At 36.2% G+C, this 17,408-nt stretch overlaps 1 protein-coding gene and 1 pseudogene across 10 annotated transcripts in view; one reads left to right on the forward strand and one right to left on the reverse strand.

Annotated features, from left to right (window-relative positions):
- The window catches only part of KDM6A (lysine demethylase 6A), a 216,122-nt gene that overhangs the window by 83,817 nt on the left and 114,897 nt on the right, over positions 1 to 17,408 (reverse strand). For 8 of the 10 annotated variants that reach the window (XM_021708035.1, XM_008049054.1, XM_008049052.1 and 5 more), the window contains exons 4-5: positions 16,421 to 16,479; positions 7,831 to 7,951 (exon numbers count right to left, since the gene is read on the reverse strand). In XM_021708035.1, the coding sequence (XP_021563710.1) occupies positions 7,831 to 7,869 (39 nt within the window). In that variant the 5' untranslated portion in view covers positions 7,870 to 7,951; positions 16,421 to 16,479. Of the gene's footprint in view, positions 1 to 7,830; positions 7,952 to 16,420; positions 16,498 to 17,408 lie in introns of those variants that run through there. The other 2 variants (XM_021708036.1, XM_021708037.1) reach the window with 2 other exon arrangements.
- On the forward strand, positions 2,682 to 3,014 carry LOC103250461 (annotated as a pseudogene).

Here is a 17,408-nt window from a genome sequence, read left to right on the forward strand (position 1 = left end):
CGCCGGAGCCCAGCAGGTCGAGGCTGCGGGGGCCGGGAGCAGCCACTGCACTCCCGTCTGAGTGACAGAGTGAGACTCCAACTCAAAAAAAAAAAATTAGCCAGGCATGGTAGTGAAGGCCTGTAGTTCCAGCTCTTTGGAAGGCTGAGGCAGAAGGATCGTTGGATCCCAGCAGGTTGACACTAGGATGGTCACTGGGCTCCAGCCTGGGCAACAGAGTGAGACTATAACTCAAAAATAAAAACAAAAACAAAAACAAAGAAAGACATAAAACTTGAATTCTTCAACTGTATTCCCCATTCTGAAAACAAGCAATGACATAACTTTTCTTAATTGACAAACTATGTATTTATTTACAAGTTATAAATTTGGAGCAATGTTTGGAATCTAACACCCTGCAAACCAGAAAAAATGCTTCTGCAAATTATTCTAAAGTCAGGGTTAAATGTCACAATTTTGAAGTTTTAAAGTTATATGCTTGCCCTCAGAAACTTTTATTTCAGACTACCTAAACAAAGTATGTATAGTCAACACTGCTATCTATATTCAATTAAGGTATGCACATAGACTTTTAGAAATAACATGTGGGGCGGGCTTGGTGGCTCAGCCGGTGGCTCAGCCTGTAATCCCGCGCCTTTGGGAGGCTGAGGTGAGTGGATTGCCTGAGCCCGCGGGTTTGAGACCCGCCTGGGCAGCGAGACCTCATCTCTACAATAAATCAAAAAATCAGCCGGGTGTGGTAGCGCACGCCTGTAATTCCAGCTACTCAGAAGGCTGAGGCGGAAGGATCGCCAGAGCCCAGCAGGTCGAGCCTGCGGTGGCCGGGAGCGGCCACTGCACTCCAGTCTGGGCGACAGAGTGAGACTCCAACTCAAAAAAAAAAAAAAGAAAGAAAAAAAAAGAAATAACACGTGGCAACCAGCTATTATCTATGACAGGCACTCCTCTATGGCTACACATCTGCAGAACTGAATATAAGACTAATTGAAATTAATGTGTTAATATAATTTTTTTAAAATTTGCCTACTCTGGGAATGCACAGAAAAAACAATTCCATAACTGAATCAAAAGATAGAAATGAGTAAAAGTTGAGCGACGTGGCTCATGCCTATAATCTCAGCACTTTGGGAGGCCAAGGCAGAAGGAATGCTTGAACCCAGGAGTTTGAGAGCAGCAAAGCAATATCCCGTCTCTACAAAAATGTTTTTAAAATTAGCCAGGCATGGTGGCATGCACCTGTAGCCCTAGCTACTCGAGAGGCCGAGGCAGAAGGATCACTCAAGACTGTGGTAAGCCATGATTGTGCCACTGCATTCCAACCGGCGACAGAGACCCCAACTCAAAAAAAAAAAATTTAAAAAAAAGATATAGATGAGGAAAGATACTTCAGGTGGAAGAAACAGCTTAATTTATTTTACAAAGCTCTTATAAAATAGGGTTTTATCAATCATTCATGGAGAGAAGGGAAAGTATGCCAAGTACTCTTATAAGTCAAAGGTAAATTAAATTTTTTTTTTATTCATTGTTACAGACTGCCATACTTCTAAAATAGAGGAGAACAGAGAGATGCCTTAGGACGTGATAGTACTTACAGTAGGAATTTGTTCTCTGAAAATAAGATTCAGAACTGAAAATGGTAAAATTCCTGGCCACGTTGATCTGACTGAGGTTCTCTCATAGCCCTCAAACTCAGTTCTGATTCTCTGTAATATAAAGTTAATACAATTGTTTCCAAGAGGGACTCTACTGCATGCCAGTGTCTCCCTAATAGCTAATGAATCCTAGCAACTTTTCAAAGAGGCTCCTTTGCCATTCTGGTCTCACTGCAAAAATTTCTTTAACAAAAGTGAAGACCAAACACATATGCTGAAAATGTACAAAATCTTACTTTTAGCTCTTCTTTTTGGCTCCAGACTTACATCTGCCTACTTGAATACATGATAACCCTCAGGTACCCTTCAACTCAATATAGTCCCAAGTGACCCATCTCCATTCAGTCTTTTCACCTCTCAATCCCCAAACTCTCATTAACCCGTACTTCAGTGAACAGTAAAGTGGTCTAAGCCAAAAAATGGGGAATCTCTTCCCACATCAAGTCAGTTAATAAATCTCTCTCTCTCTCTTTTTTTTTTTTGAGTTGGAGTCTCACTCTGTCGCCCGGACTGGAGTGCAGTGGCCGCTCCCGGCCACCGCAGCCTCGCCTGCTGGGCTCCAGCGATCCTTGCGCCTCAGCCTTCGGAGGAGCCGGAATTACAGGCGTGCGCTACCACGCTTGGCTGATTTTTTGATTTATTGTGGAGAAGAGGTCTCGCCTGCCCAGGCGGGTCTCCAACCCGCGGGCTCAGGCAATCCACTCACCTCAGCCTCCCAAGGGCGCGGGATTACAGGTTGAGCTACCGAGCCTTTTCAAAATGCCATCGCAAAGAGCTATTGAGTGTCATGAAGGAAATAGGGCAGGGCAGGTATGGAGAAATAATATCAACTTTCATAATCTTCAAACAACTGAACTAACAAAAATATACATTTTAGAAATTTAAGGTATGGATAAAATTAATTCATTAGTTAGTACTCAAATTCTCAGCAAGTATTTCTAGAATACATGGATTTCACAGGGTCTTAATTACATGAAACAAATGACCTGTGCATTCCACATTAAAAAATAAAATACCCCTGGCGTAGCCATGGCGGCTAATGCTACTACCAACCCGTCGCAGCTGCTGCCGCTAGAGCTTGCAGACAAATGTACAGGATCAAGAATTCACATCGCGATGAAGAGTGATAAGGAAATTGTTGGTACTCTTCTAGGGTTTGATGACTTTGTCAATATGGTACTGGAAGACGTCAACTGAGTTTGAAATCACACCAGAAGGAAGAAGGATTACTAAATTATGAACAATCAATTGAGATAACTCACTACCTTCGGACCAGCCGGGATTACTAAATTAGATCAGATTTTGCTGAATGGAAATAATATAACAATGCTGGTTTCTGGAGGAGAAGCACCTGAAGTGTGAATGGATTTCCCTGACTTACGCTAGATTGCTTTGTCTTATAATGGCAGCGAAATGGAAGGTTTTGTTGTTGTTGTTGTTACCTTTTTAATATTTTGATCCTATAAAGCTAAGTTTCCCGTTAAAGGGAAATGCTTTGAAGATATATACCTATTTTTGTAAATTAATCATAATTATCTTGAAAAAAGAATTATTCTTTGAAGACTAAAATAAAGATGTTTTTGGTTAAAAAAAATAAAATAAAAAAATAAAAGACAGAAAGTATTTTCCAGATTTCAAAAGTGGCTTCTAAAAGGAGGTACATATATCATTTCATTGAAATGCTTTCATTTATTCCTTCTGCCTTAATATCTTGGCATTAAAAATGACAATAAAATTTCTGAGTTTATTCAGAGGATAAGATCAAATCAGACACCTAGAAATGAAGTAGTTCCTAGAGAAGAGTAAGGTAAAAAGAAAGCGGAACTGCTACTTCACTCTGAGGTTTCATGTCAAGAAGAAAAGAGCTGGGCTCGGTGGCTCAGCCTGTAATCCCGTGCTTTGGGAGGCTGAGGTGAGTGGATTGCCTGAGCCAGAGGGTCCGAGACCCACCTGGGTAACTTGGCGAGTCCTCATCCCTACAATAAATAAAAAAAATTAGCCGGGTGTGGTAGCGCGTGCCTGTAGTTCCGGCTGCTTGGAAGGCAGTGGCGGAAGGAGCGCCGGAGCCCAGCAGGTCGAGGCTGTGGTGGCCGGGAGCGGCCACTGCACTCCAGTCTGGGTGACAGAGTGAGACTCCAACCCCCCCCCCAAAAAAAAGAATAAGAAAAGAGACAAGCTAAATGAATTGGAGAACTGAAGCATTTAGAAAAAAACAACTGCAGTGTAGTTTTGTATAGAAAAAAATTCTGTTTCAGAGATACTAAATAAAACAAGCTTCCTCTGGGTGTTTTTTCCCTCAATTTTTCCTGCTCTTATGAGTAGGCATTTTATCATCTTCTAGCCTCTTCCATTTCATTTATCTACCCAGTCAAGAAATACCAATACCCAGTAAAATGCCAAACTAACACACAGGTTCCTATCCCTTTCATATTAACTCCTTCATTCAGCAATTATCATCTTCAAATACCAAATTAAGGAGAGTTATACAGGTACTAGCATTTCAGTCAATGATATACAGGCTCCCATAAAAAAGCCATCTTCTTTAATTACTCTACCTTTAAAAACCCCCAAAATTTCTAAAGTTGACATATTTTAGAAATATTTAAATATGTAAATATTAGGAAGAATTTCCACAGAATCTTCATTAAATTAAATAGATGCACTGGCATTAACCTGACTGAAGAATATGGGTGCTATAATATCTTATTCTATTCTTTACATGAAGAGAATAATCTCAATCATCTGCCAGGATGTGAAAATGAGGGCCATTAGTGTACTTTTACTAAAGTAATGATAGTACACTGCTTGAAATATATAACAAATCTAATTAATTATTATTAGTATCATTAATTAGTTCACAAATTAAGAACTGGTATCTTTACCACTCACTAAACACTTAAAATTGTCATTAACCAATTTAATGGAAAAATAACACCATATGATTGGTAAGCTGAGCATTAACTTCACATTTCTGAGGAAGGGCAGAGTGACAAAAATACAAGGATTAAGTTGAAAGACAGGAAAATGGATTTCTCAAACAGTATCTATAGTGGTACCTAATTAGAGGAGTTTTCGAAGGTAAGTAATTGAGAACTAAAGAATAGCTTTAAAAATTTATTTGCAAGATACAGAAAAAATATATATGTATATGTACTTTCATCTTTATATCAATCTTGTGGGGTGGATATAATTCTTTTAGTTCTACAGATATAGGTAGAATCAAAAGACTCAGGAATCGTACTCAAAGTCACACAACTTGTTACCTGGCAGGGTCAAATTTTAAAACCAAATCTGTTTGCTCTGAGAGTTGTTTACACAGTACCAAAACAGAATGAATGTATTTCAGAGAGACATTTTGTGAGAAAAGTTATCACTAGTGATAGAACAGGAAGCCTTGGAATGTATTTAATGTGTGGGTGAAAAAGGAATCTATTACGAAAATAAACTATTTTATTTATATAGTTTACCATCTTAAAAGTATTAACACATTCTACATCCCTCTTGAAGCAGAGGGAAAGAAAATAGGATAGAAAAGATCTTGTCTATAAAGGACAGAATGTTCACACCGCCCCTTGTGCCAAAATATCCTTTTTACCTACCCGTTACTCCCCCATTAGATAGAAACAGTGTATTTGAACTCTGCTCAAAGACTGGGCATAACTGGTAACCACATCTCCTTTGACATCAATTAGGAAAGGCCATGTGGCTTATTTCTGGCTAATGAGATGCAAGGTGAAATATACGTTTGAAGAGGAAAGCCAGGATCTTTCTTCATGAAGTGATAATGCTCATTTACTGAGCACGTATTATCAGCCAGTACTACCTACCCTAAGCACCTAAGCCACTGCTCTATAATGTTTTATATGAGACACGAAAAGGGAAGCATTTCACTTTGACTGTACCTGGGAACCATCTCGTATCTTCAGATAGAACAACCAGACTTTTTTTAAAAAGTCACCAACACATAATAGAGAAGAAATGAATCCTTGATGAAATTCAGGATCAGCTGAATCAACAAATCCTGAAGGCTAGACTTCACATATGAGCACATTTTTTGTTATTTTAACCAGCTTGAGTTGGAGTTTCTGAAGTTACAGCCTAACAAGCATCTATACCAACACACTGTGCTAGGAAAGTCATCAGAGGTTCTGTACTTATTCAGATGAAGGTGAGGTATTTAGTTAGGAAATGGAAAGCCACCTAAGGGGAAAGGGACATTATCATTCCTTCTGATTCCTCTCATCACTCACACTGAATGTTAAGCATTTATAACAATAAACTAAAGTGTCTCCTCTTCAAGTAAAATGTTGATGCCGAAAATTCTCCTTAAAATAAACAAGAAATACTGGAGAGAGAAGGTTGAAAGCACCAAAGCCTGGATGAGATAAAAATCAAATGAAACATTCACACTATGGGGAAGAGAGAAATATCAAGGACTCTTAAAATTCTTTTCCATGTTCATACAAATCAGACATCAGAATGTTATGAAGTATTTTAAATAAAGGAAAAAGTCCCAAATAGAAGGCTGTCCTCACAGAAGGCAATTTAGCTAAGATCACCAAGATTTGAAGGTTTACTAGACTTTATACCTGAACAAATAAAGGTGGTATACAGGAATGTTTCAGCTGAGCATAAGTAAAGCAGGAACACTTTCAATAATAGTATTTTCCCTAATTAAAGAAGACTTTAAACATTACAACTTTCATTAAAATAGAGCTTTGCATCTATAGATTTAAAATATCATTGTACTTATATTCAGAGATAGTCACATTCCATACTTTGGAACACATCTGACTACTTTTTCCCCTCAAATATATTTCCAATATTTATGAAACTGCTACCAAAACACTTCTGCAACATAATAAGCATGTTGTGACAATATTGTAAAACACTTAAATAAGTTTATTGTATACTGTAAGACATTTTAAGAGTCTTTGATAGCTAACAGAAACTGCAAAATATACAGAGCCGCATATGTGAACTTATTTTCCATTTCATATCCACTGATATCCCACACTGTAACTTGAGAAATGCTGCATGCTTGAGGAAAACGTGACTTTCAGGCATCCCTCATTCTCCATACTACTTGCATTCCGTGACTGCACTTACCTTCGACCACCATGTAAACTAAATTCTTCACAATCTACTTGTTTTGGTGTTTTTATAGTTATATCTCTCTCATTCATGTCATCACCACTGCTCTTTATAAACTCATAAAATGTAGAAACAGTATTTGCATCATTTTCTACTTTAAAAATCTAGAACAATTAGGCACTCTGTACAGTCTTAAAAAACCATTAGTAATTCCTTAATAGTGAGTTCAAATTACAACCTACTGTAATGTCATTTTTTATATCCCTCCATCCCCCCGCCCACCTTTAAAAATAAAGATAATCTGCAATGGAGATTTAGAACACAACTACTGTAAATAATAATCATAAATTCAAAAAACACAAGTTTTTTTCCTAGAACTTCTAATCCTTTCAAAATGCAATTCTTTTGTCATGCAAGGAAGCACTATTTTCATGAAAAGCCCAGTGAGACCTAAATTGATGGCATAAACAGCATCAGAAACTCAGTGAAAAATGCAAAATTGGAAAATTGTCAAATTTACAAACATAGGAAGATATTTAATCAACAATATATCTTTTCCCAACCATGTTTATATTCACAAACCAGCAGTCCAAATGCCTTGCAGAGAACACACTTTTAAAATAGTTTAGATATAAGTGCAGCTCTGCTGGTAGAAGTGGACAGATTTCTTTTGAGACTCATGGAAATATGGTCAATGATTAGGTCACAGACACAGCATCATTAAGTAGCTGCTTCCGACCTCCATACTGGCAAATCACTTGTAGGCGAGTTATTTAGATATTCAAACTGAGATTGAAACTTCACCCTTTCCTGACGGAAGACCTTAGCTAAAACTTTTTTTAAAAAAGTTTAATTGTGTAATCAGTTACCACGCAAGTTTAGTATCATAACTACTTTGTACCTTAAAACCAAACTTTATACATCTTCCAGTTCATAGTTGATAAACAGTTCTGTCATCTGAATTGTCAAATTTTCTTTAAAATGCCAATATAAATTCCAACATCTCAATGTTCTAATATTTAATAACAAAAATGAAAAAAACCACAAAAATGAAAGTTTATCTTGAAAAGACCCAACAACCTACCTTTAAACTAGACTCATAGTCTGTGTTCACTTTGAACATAAGCCCAAGTCGTAAATGAATTTCCTTGGCTCGACAAAAGCTGGGATCAACATAAAGCACCTCCTGAAATGCTTTAATTGCCCTGAAAAAATATAGACATAAAATATCTTAACTTTTTAACACGTGCATGAATTTTTGCTTGGTAATACAGTAAAACTTCTGGTTTTATGCAATACTGTTTGAAAGGAAATGTCAGTTTCATGAAAATGATGTGAATAAATACTAAAAAATTTGGAAAGGGACACATGGATCTTTTATATAGTTGGATGTATATAATCTAATTTACTAAGGTGGAAGATCAGTTGAATTTACCTAAATTATTCAAACAAACAATATTTCATGATTTAATAAAATTATCAGTATAAAGAACTGATTTCGTCGTTTCTGGAATTTCCACCAGGGGAGAGGGCTGCACAGATAGGAAGCCTTTTGTTTTTAAGGACAAGGAATTAATCCTGTTTCTAGTCTACTCAATAAAAATAAGCCTTTTTAAAGGAACATTTTTGTCTTTCATATTTAGGCTTACAAATATGTGAGGCAAGGGACAGTTCTCATATTTTGCATATTACTATCCAATAGTCCTTGCACCATTTGTAGAACAGACAGGCCATCCTTACTGCAAAACTCTATAGTGCTACTTCATTCTAAATCAAATATTCATATTTGAGTGGGTCTACTTCTGACTTTTCTACTCCATTTCACTTTTCTTAGTCTATCAGTCTCTTTGTCTCAAACTTACATTGTATCTTTTATAAAAGTTTTTAATTACCAGTTGAACAAATTCAGGGGTAGGAAAGGGACACTTTTCAATGAATGTTTATATATTATTTAATTTGATGTTAATGTATTGCTTATTGAAAAATAAGTATTAAAATGACAAAGAAAAATGTCAACTTCAAATTTTAAGTTATATCAGATATAACTGTATGACACCTAACATAAAGTATCATCTTAAATTCCTCTACATGATTTAAAACTTCTCCGAAGCACAAGTCAATATATTCTTTGCAAAGCTTTTAATCAACTATCTCTACCCCTACGGACCTTAAAAGTGGCTCTTTTGAATCTTCTGTATAAAAAGTTCAAAATATCATACCACAAAAGAGATTAAAACAATATTTCATGTGGCTACAGTAACTTTATTTTGATGTATTCAAACATGATTTACTTTCCAAAAAGGTGTGAGTGGTTATGTACACGTTTACTAAAATGAGTTCTAAAAGGTAGTGTTCATTGCAAATGGTGGGAGGAGGTGGAGAACAGGTCTTCCATCAGACACCTTTACACCTGCTTATGATAGTACTTAACTTTCTTCTTGATGAGGAGCTGAGCATCCATCTGTTAGACAGTTTTTTAAGTGGGTGAGATATATATGTGTTTTATTATCTGAAGTACATAGGCTTTGAGGCAAGGGAAGGGAGTTATAAGGCTGACAGGAAAGGATTGGGGCAAATTATCATTCTCATTCAAAGGCAGCTTCCTATTTTTCTCAAATCAAAGTGCATTATGGAAGGGGGGCACCATGTGTAACTCACATATTTGGGAAAGGCATCAAAAAGGTTAGGAAGAGAACAGGTTGAGCCTAGTGGCTAATGCCTATAATCCCACCACTTTGAGAGGCTGAGGCTGGAGGACTGCTTTAGTTCAGGAATTTAAGACCAGCCTGGGCAACACAGAGACCCCACATCTCAAAAATTTTTTTAACAACAACAAAAAAATCAAAAAGTTTTCAAAAGGTTAGGAAGACAACAATTGTAGCAATAAATGATGCCAATTAAAACATATGGTGTGACTGGGAAAGAGCATACAAGAAGCTTGTGCAGTGACAGCAATGCTTTATTTCTTGACCCAGGTGATAATCATATAAATGTTTATTTTATAATAACATGTTAAGATGTACACTTATGATTTATGCATTTTTGTTATATTTTGTAATAATAAAAATTATGGGTAATGCTTCATAAAGTTCTAATTAACCTTACCTTATTATATGAGTCAGAAAACTCTCTAATGAAATGGGTCAGAATTAAGCAATGTCCATATGTACAAATAAAAAACCCAGACAGGCCAGAGTCAAAGACATGACAGAAAAAAGAATCAAAGTAGAAAGAGAGCTAAGGAAAAAACAAAGAAATAGGAAAATAAGTTAGAAAGAAAAACTGTGTTAACAAAGGGTGCATGAGGAAACGAGGGAGAGAGAATGCAGAGCACCAATAATAACCCTTCAGGAGAAATATTTCCTAGTGTCTCAGTTTCTATTTCCAGCTTTTTCCCAATCATAGTATTTGTGGATGTATTTTACTCCATAAGTGCCTTTAGTAAAGCAATCTTTTCCACTTTGTTCACAATGTCACACAGGTGCAAAAAACCATGTGTTTATTTTAACATGTCTTCTGTGTATGTTAACACACTGGGGTTAAAAACAAAAAATAACTATTAGTCTATAAACAAAAACATATACTACAACATTCTAGTATAAGGCCCACAACAAGGTGTGGTCAATAACTAATTATCAAGTTCTCCTCACTGTTTCAAAGTTTATCTTTAATTCAATACCTTGTATAACCAATCTTTAGTATCTCATTAACAGACAACTGAAATAGACTCTTTTAAAGGACTTTTCTTGCTCTTGCTCTGGCTTGCATGTATTACCCTAAACATGTGGCTCCTGTGATTGCCTAATAACCAGGATACTATAAATCAAATCTCCACGTTGCATCTAAGATCTGTGAGCAGTACCTAGCCAACTCCATTCCCTAACACTGCTCCTGCTCAGCTGTGATCTGGCTTATCTCAGGAATTCTTAAATACTAGCTCTCTTAACTTCACTGCTTCTCCTTACTATATCCTCCTGATCTGTAATACTTTAATTCTTCTACTTCCCTCTAAATTAGCTTTCAAGTGTATTACTTGAGGCCTATATTCCTCTTCTATTTTTTATATTCTAATACAGCAAAAGATTTAAATTTAGTAGATGTTTACTGATGCCATCACTTTAGTTAGTTGGTAGGACTCATTGTTGGTTGGGAAGGTACTCCACAGTCTCTTTACTGATTAGGTCCCCTCATCTAACACAAAACACATTATTCAAACATTTAAGTTCATTCTCCCCATCACAGGATAAATAAATAAACAAGAAATAAAATCACGGGAAGGAGAGGGAGGGAGGGGAGGAAGGGAGAGAGAGAGAAGGACAGAGAGATAGAGTTGTGGGAGGGGGGAGTAGTTCTGATTTTGGTCATTTTACTGCATTCATATCTCACCAAAATGAATGTGGCCAGAACATAATCTCTGCAGCACAAACTAGACTAAACTGTCAACATATATAATTTCTGCTGACCTCAAAATTCTGACAGGGAATTTTAGAACATGAGAAATAGTAACAAAAAACTTAAATACTTTTATAATACAATGCCTGGAAAGGTTTATAGTTTTCAAATACTTGAAACATATCCTCTACTGAAACAAAAGAACTGCATATTACTGTGCATGATATCATTGGCATTTTTCCTTAAAATCTGAAAAATGTAGTTTTTTATATCACAAAATTATTTCTACAGATTTTCAGTTTAAAGATTTTTCATTTAATGTTTGCCAATGTTAAAATTTAAAAAGGAAAATGACAAAGTTAAAACCTCAATACCCACTGCTAAGGATTTTAAAACAATGTTCATTTTTAGTAAGATTTCTATAGTGATTTTTAAAAAAGCCTCCTCTAGAACTGTAGCAAAAAAGAATGTTATTAACTAAACATCCCTAAGCACAGTTTCAGTGTATTCAGAAAGACACATAATAAAACTTTAAGTTCTCTGAGGCTAATAAGCTGAGTCCGGAGATTTCCCTCAGATACTTATGAAGGGATAAAATAATTCCATTGAATGTCATACTAATAAGAGAATATTCTAGTGGTAAACTCAGTAGTAACATATACACACACAACACATACATACTTCCCTTCCACACATATATAATAGGACATTTAGAGATTCTTTCTAAAGACAATTAGAAAGATTTGATGAAGTAATCAAAGAGACAGGTAGGCAAGACTTTAAAAGGTAGAGATGGAAGAAGGTAGATTAAGCAGTAAACAGCACAAACTTAAGTAGGTAAAAAATGCTTAAAATATTTTAGGGAAATGTTAACATAGTGTGACTGGCACAAAGAGTGTATTTAGGGGACCAGTAGGCTAGAACGGTCATTTCAGGTTGAATTAGAAAAGACCTTAAATGTGAGGATAAATTATTCACACCAACATTTGCTAATGCATCATCGTCCTGGCTCGTTTGTCCTCTCTAGCCAATCTTCATTTCATCACTCCAGGAGCAGAGTACTTTTTTCCCTCCTCGATTGCAAGATCTATGTTTTTATCCATAATTTTATCCTGAAACTTTATTAATCAAAGTCCTTCTAAATTTTCTGACAATTTGTGTCACTGATAACTTTATCAGAACTGCCTTAGTTAAATTTGCTAGTTTTTTCAAAAAGAAGTATACATAGTAAACTCAACACATATTAACATCAACTGTTTAATTATAATGGAAATATAACAGCATGGTTGCATTATGATAGCGAAAAAATATACATTCGATATTAGGTGTTTGCTAGATTCCATGCTAGACAAGCCTCAGGATCAATGGTATCACAAACATATTAGGTTTATGTTTGCACTATTTTATTTCATTCCACCAAAAGCTTTAATAACATCACTAAAACCATGATTCTTTTTCCTTACTGCACCCAAAGCAGTGGGACTATACAGGAAAGCAGAAATTCCTATACACCTAAGAGCACTTGTGATTAGTATAGTGCTATGGAAATAAATGCCAAAGAAACCCTACTAAGTAATGTATTAACATTTCTGTCTTTTTGAACTCATCTCTACCTTATTCCTTTAATCTTTTTTTTTTTTTTTGAGTTGGAGTCTCACTCTGTTGCCCAGACTGGAGTACAGTGGCCGCTCCCGGCTACCACAGCCTTGACCTGCTGGGCTCCGGCGATCCTTCTGCCTCAGCCTTCCGAATAGCCGGAGTTACAGGCATGTGCTACCACGCCCAGATTTTTTGAGTTATTGAAGAGATGAGGTCTCGCCAAGTTGCCTGGTGGGTCTCGAACCCGCGGGCTCTGGTAATCCACTCACCTCAGCCTCCCAAAGGCACTGAAATTACAGGTTGAGCCACCACCGAGCCCGGCTATCTTTTTTGGTATCAAAGTGATAATGATCACTACTTTTCCTTATCAGCCCTGTCAATTATATTTGGGAGCTTAATTTCTAAAACCCTATGCCTCTAATACAGAATTATATACCTTACATTTGCCACCATAAGACCATTCTGATATTGCAACCATAAGACCATTCTGATCAATAGGAAAAATACAAGGTTACAGGACAGATAGCTAATAAGGATTTTTAGGGAGACATATTTAGAGATATGGCTATAAGCTGTACTAGGAAGAATGATTTGTATTGTTTTCTTTCTCTTGTAACTGTCAAGAACTTTATTTTTTTTTTCCCAACTATCTTTTTCTGTCAGTCTAACTTTTCTTTTCTTTGTATGTATTTCACTTCCTCTCAACTTAGGATATGGTTTCCTTCCAAAGGCAAAGAGCTCAGTTCAAGGTACTCCCTGGCAATTCGCCCCCTTCATGAATAAGCAAATGAAGGCATGGGCTTGTGAGCATGCATGTGTAAAGGAATGTCTTTATTCATACTGGTTTCTAGCTCTTTGCTGCATATATTTTATGTTCTGCTTTTGTTTTCCTTTTCTGCTTCTGGACATCTGTTAAGCTTAGTCCCCAACTATTGAGTAAGATAACTAAATGATCAAAGTAAGTCCGATGAGGATGCAAGTTGCTCTAGCACACTATTCGAATCCTTTGCAACTAAAACTGGAAAAATCAACCAAGTAATTGAACTGACCTGGAAGCTAACCAATAGAATCAACTCCAAAACAAAAAATGGGTAGCATAATATAACTATAAGAGAAATAGGTTAAACAGTAACACTATAGTTAACAAAACTGCTCTAAATAATGTATTAAGTCACCATCACCAACCCAAACACACATGTTGGCTACACACACTATCATAAAATCCTTAACCTCATCATATGTCAACTGACACCATTAGCAAATAGCAAATTTTACTTAAATTATACATGTACCAGAGATACAACACTGAGGCATCACAGGCAGTTCATGTTGACAATGCAAAAGAAAAAAAAGATCATACTCTTCTCTAGTAACGTTTCTCAACAAATTCTAAAGAATTTGGCGTGTAATAAAAAAATTCCTTGTCTCAACAATCAATAGTTATCTACAAATAAAACACAGAAATAGTGTGAAACTAAGTTAAGTTTCTACCAATTAAGGACATACTCTAAAACTATCACCAAACACCTCCGCTACTTTCTAATTTTGTAGTTGTTCAAGAAATAGCAAGTTAGGTTAAAGTAGAAAGGTGAGGCGTAGTTTGAGAAAGAATATTTGATCAGCAAAAGAGAAAACACACTGCCAAGGTGAATTCACAGACAGGGTGTGAGATATAACATTTTAGGAAGTAGCTATAGAACTGAAACTCAAGACATGAGAAAATGATGGTGACCAGGACAGGATCAACAGAGTAGAGGGCACTTATTAATTCAGATACTGCATAGTCCATATATCATTCAGTTTCATTTCTTAGGTCAACTGAAAGATATATAAATCATATGTAGATAAGGAATCAAAACATAAAATAATTTTCTACAGACAGCTACAAGTTCTCTAACTTAACATGGTTATGTGTTTATTAAAGCAATCAAAATGTGAACTAATGGTCACTTCATTTCACTACTAATTTTATGCTCTTATCTTCTGTCCGTAAGGAGACTCACAAGTTAACACAGCTACGTGAAAACTGGCAGTATGAGGAAGAAACTATAGATTTCCTTGTCCCAAGTTTCACCTCAATTATTTCTAGTTGGCTATAATGATTGATTCAATGTGCCCAAGTGATTTATAAATACTGATTTAAAAATAACCACATTTAGAATGTGGGCCCCAGTGGGGGGGATGTGTGTGTCAATTATTATAATACTTTATTATACATACAGGTATTCTCGAACAATGCAGTGCTTCCACATATGATCAAAAGTCAACATGACCAAAAATTAAGAGGGAAGAAAAAAGATACTAGGAAAAGCCATAATATCTAAAGTCTCATCTTTTGGGAAACTAAATGAAATCATTGCCAATGCATATGCAAAAGTTCTGTAATAAATATTCAGGATGCTCAAGAAGTATAAGACAGAGTTGTAAACGTTGGTCACACACTCAACCACCTTCCTTTGGACTCCCACAGCACTTACTCACCTTAAAATTCTGGAGCATAGAAGAGACTCTGACAAAGTCAGATATGCTTTAAATAAAAAATGTCTACATTGGACTTTAAAGCTTATAAAATGTAAATTATTTCATTGGATTATCAAAATTCTGTAAAGTAGAAGCATATGATTGCTATTAAGTTTGTTTTTAAAACAAATGAGGAAACAGATCTAGAGAAGTTATTTAACTCAAGATCAAATTAAGTGGCAGTGTTGTGACCAGTACACTAATTTTCCAACTCAAATTCTATGATTTTTCCATTAGCGCATTCTATTGTCTGGTCTTGCAAACCAAAAATCAACAATGGGACAAAAGTCCATAATAGGGCGCTACACTACAATTTGTAAAATCTTATATATTACTATCACATGTAATCTCCAACTTTGAAGTAGTACTATTATTCTTATTGTATAGAACAGAGAACTGAGAATTTATAATCTGGTGCTAGTCAGTGTGTGACACAGGAAGTGGTCAATCATGTCTATACGTCTAAAAAAGTAAAAATACTGATTATCACAGATCATTTTCCCACAGATCTTGAGATCTGCGATCATAATCATTCCCCAGTTCAAATAACCTGGGAACCACCATTCCATAATGAGTGACTCAGAAATTCCAAACAGCTTTCTAATCTAAGCCTTCTTTAAACAGAATCTCACATCAGATTCCTTCAGGAACATAAGCACTAATAATCTAAGGTGGGCCAATACCTTTGAAAGAAAAACAATCATTTCAAGAAACTATTGAAAATGTAGGCTTACTGACACTAACATTTCATTCATTCAGTCATTTATTTATTTATTTGAGTTGGAGTCTCACTCTGTTGCCCAGACTGGAGTGCAGTGGCATGCTCCCGGCCACCGCAGCCTCGACCTGTGGGCTCCGGTAATCCTTCCACCTCAGCCTTCCAAGTAGCCGGAACTACAGGCGCATGCCACCACGCCCAGCTAATTTTTGATTTATTGTAGAGACAAGGTCTCGCCAAGTTGCCCAGGCTGGTCTCGAACCCCTGGACTCAGGCAATCCACTCACCTCGGCCTCCCAAAGTGCTGGGATTACGGGCTGAGCCACCGCGCCTGGCCATATTTTGTATTTATTAGAATCATTCACAATCAAGCAAAAATAAAACAAAGAAAAAAACAAGCCATGTACTGAAAACAAGCAGCATTATTAGTTTTATATCAACTTACCACTGAAATGCATTGTAATGGAAGTAGACCAAACCAAGACCATATAAAAAGGCAGCATTCTGTAAAGGAAGTGAAAAAGAAAATTTCAGGAAAACATTAATGTCTAATATTAATGTAAAATATGCTTTCCAAAATGTTTTAAGTCTTAAAACTCTATCATGTATATTTACAATATACAAGAGGGGGGACCCAAAAAAACCCAGGAATTTTTTATTTTAAAAAATCGCATATTTATTAACCTTACATGGTAAAACGTCAGTCACCTTCAAAATACTCTCTGTTGGATACAATACACCTATTGATGTGCTTTTTCCCTTGTTCAAAACAGTTTTTGACCTTGTCAATTTTGATATCTTTTAGTGTTTCTGCCGTTTTTTACTTCATCTCTTCCACACTGGCAAAGATTGGGTGAATATGGAAGGTGGGACATGGGGGTCAAGCCATTTTTGGTCAAAAACTGCTGAACACTCAGCATGGTGTGGGCAGGTGCATTGTCATGGTGAAAGAACCAGTCACCTGCTTGCCACAACTTGGGACATTTCTTCTGCAAATTGTGATGCAACCTTCTCAAAACTTCCAGATAAAAACTTTGACTGTTTGATCTAGAGGAACAAATTCTGAGTGTACTGTAAGGGGCCCACCCTTCAAAAGATCATTCCGGGTTTTTGTTTTCTTGGTTCCCCTCGTATTTTAAAAACACCAAATTAACAGTGATTAGTCAGTAGATGGCACAGAGTCTAAGCAAGTGAGAAAGGTACTCCAGTTTGTAGTTAATCAATCCCTGTCCTGAAATTTAAAAAAAATTACCAGTAAAATTCTACAGGCAAACATAAAATAAACAATTCTTCAGGCCTAAGAAAATGCTTGGATTATGCTATTCTATTCTCTCTTGCTTGTATCTGCATTCTTTCTCTGGTTCTTTCTGCCTCTTGAACTGGATTTAATTTTATGTTCAGTATCGCCAAGAAGGCAGTTAGAATTCATAATA

The sequence above is a fragment of the Carlito syrichta genome, unplaced genomic scaffold (assembly GCF_000164805.1).
Source record: "Carlito syrichta isolate Samal-C Ts95f unplaced genomic scaffold, Tarsius_syrichta-2.0.1 Scaffold130467, whole genome shotgun sequence".
Lineage (NCBI taxonomy): Eukaryota > Metazoa > Chordata > Mammalia > Primates > Tarsiidae > Carlito > Carlito syrichta.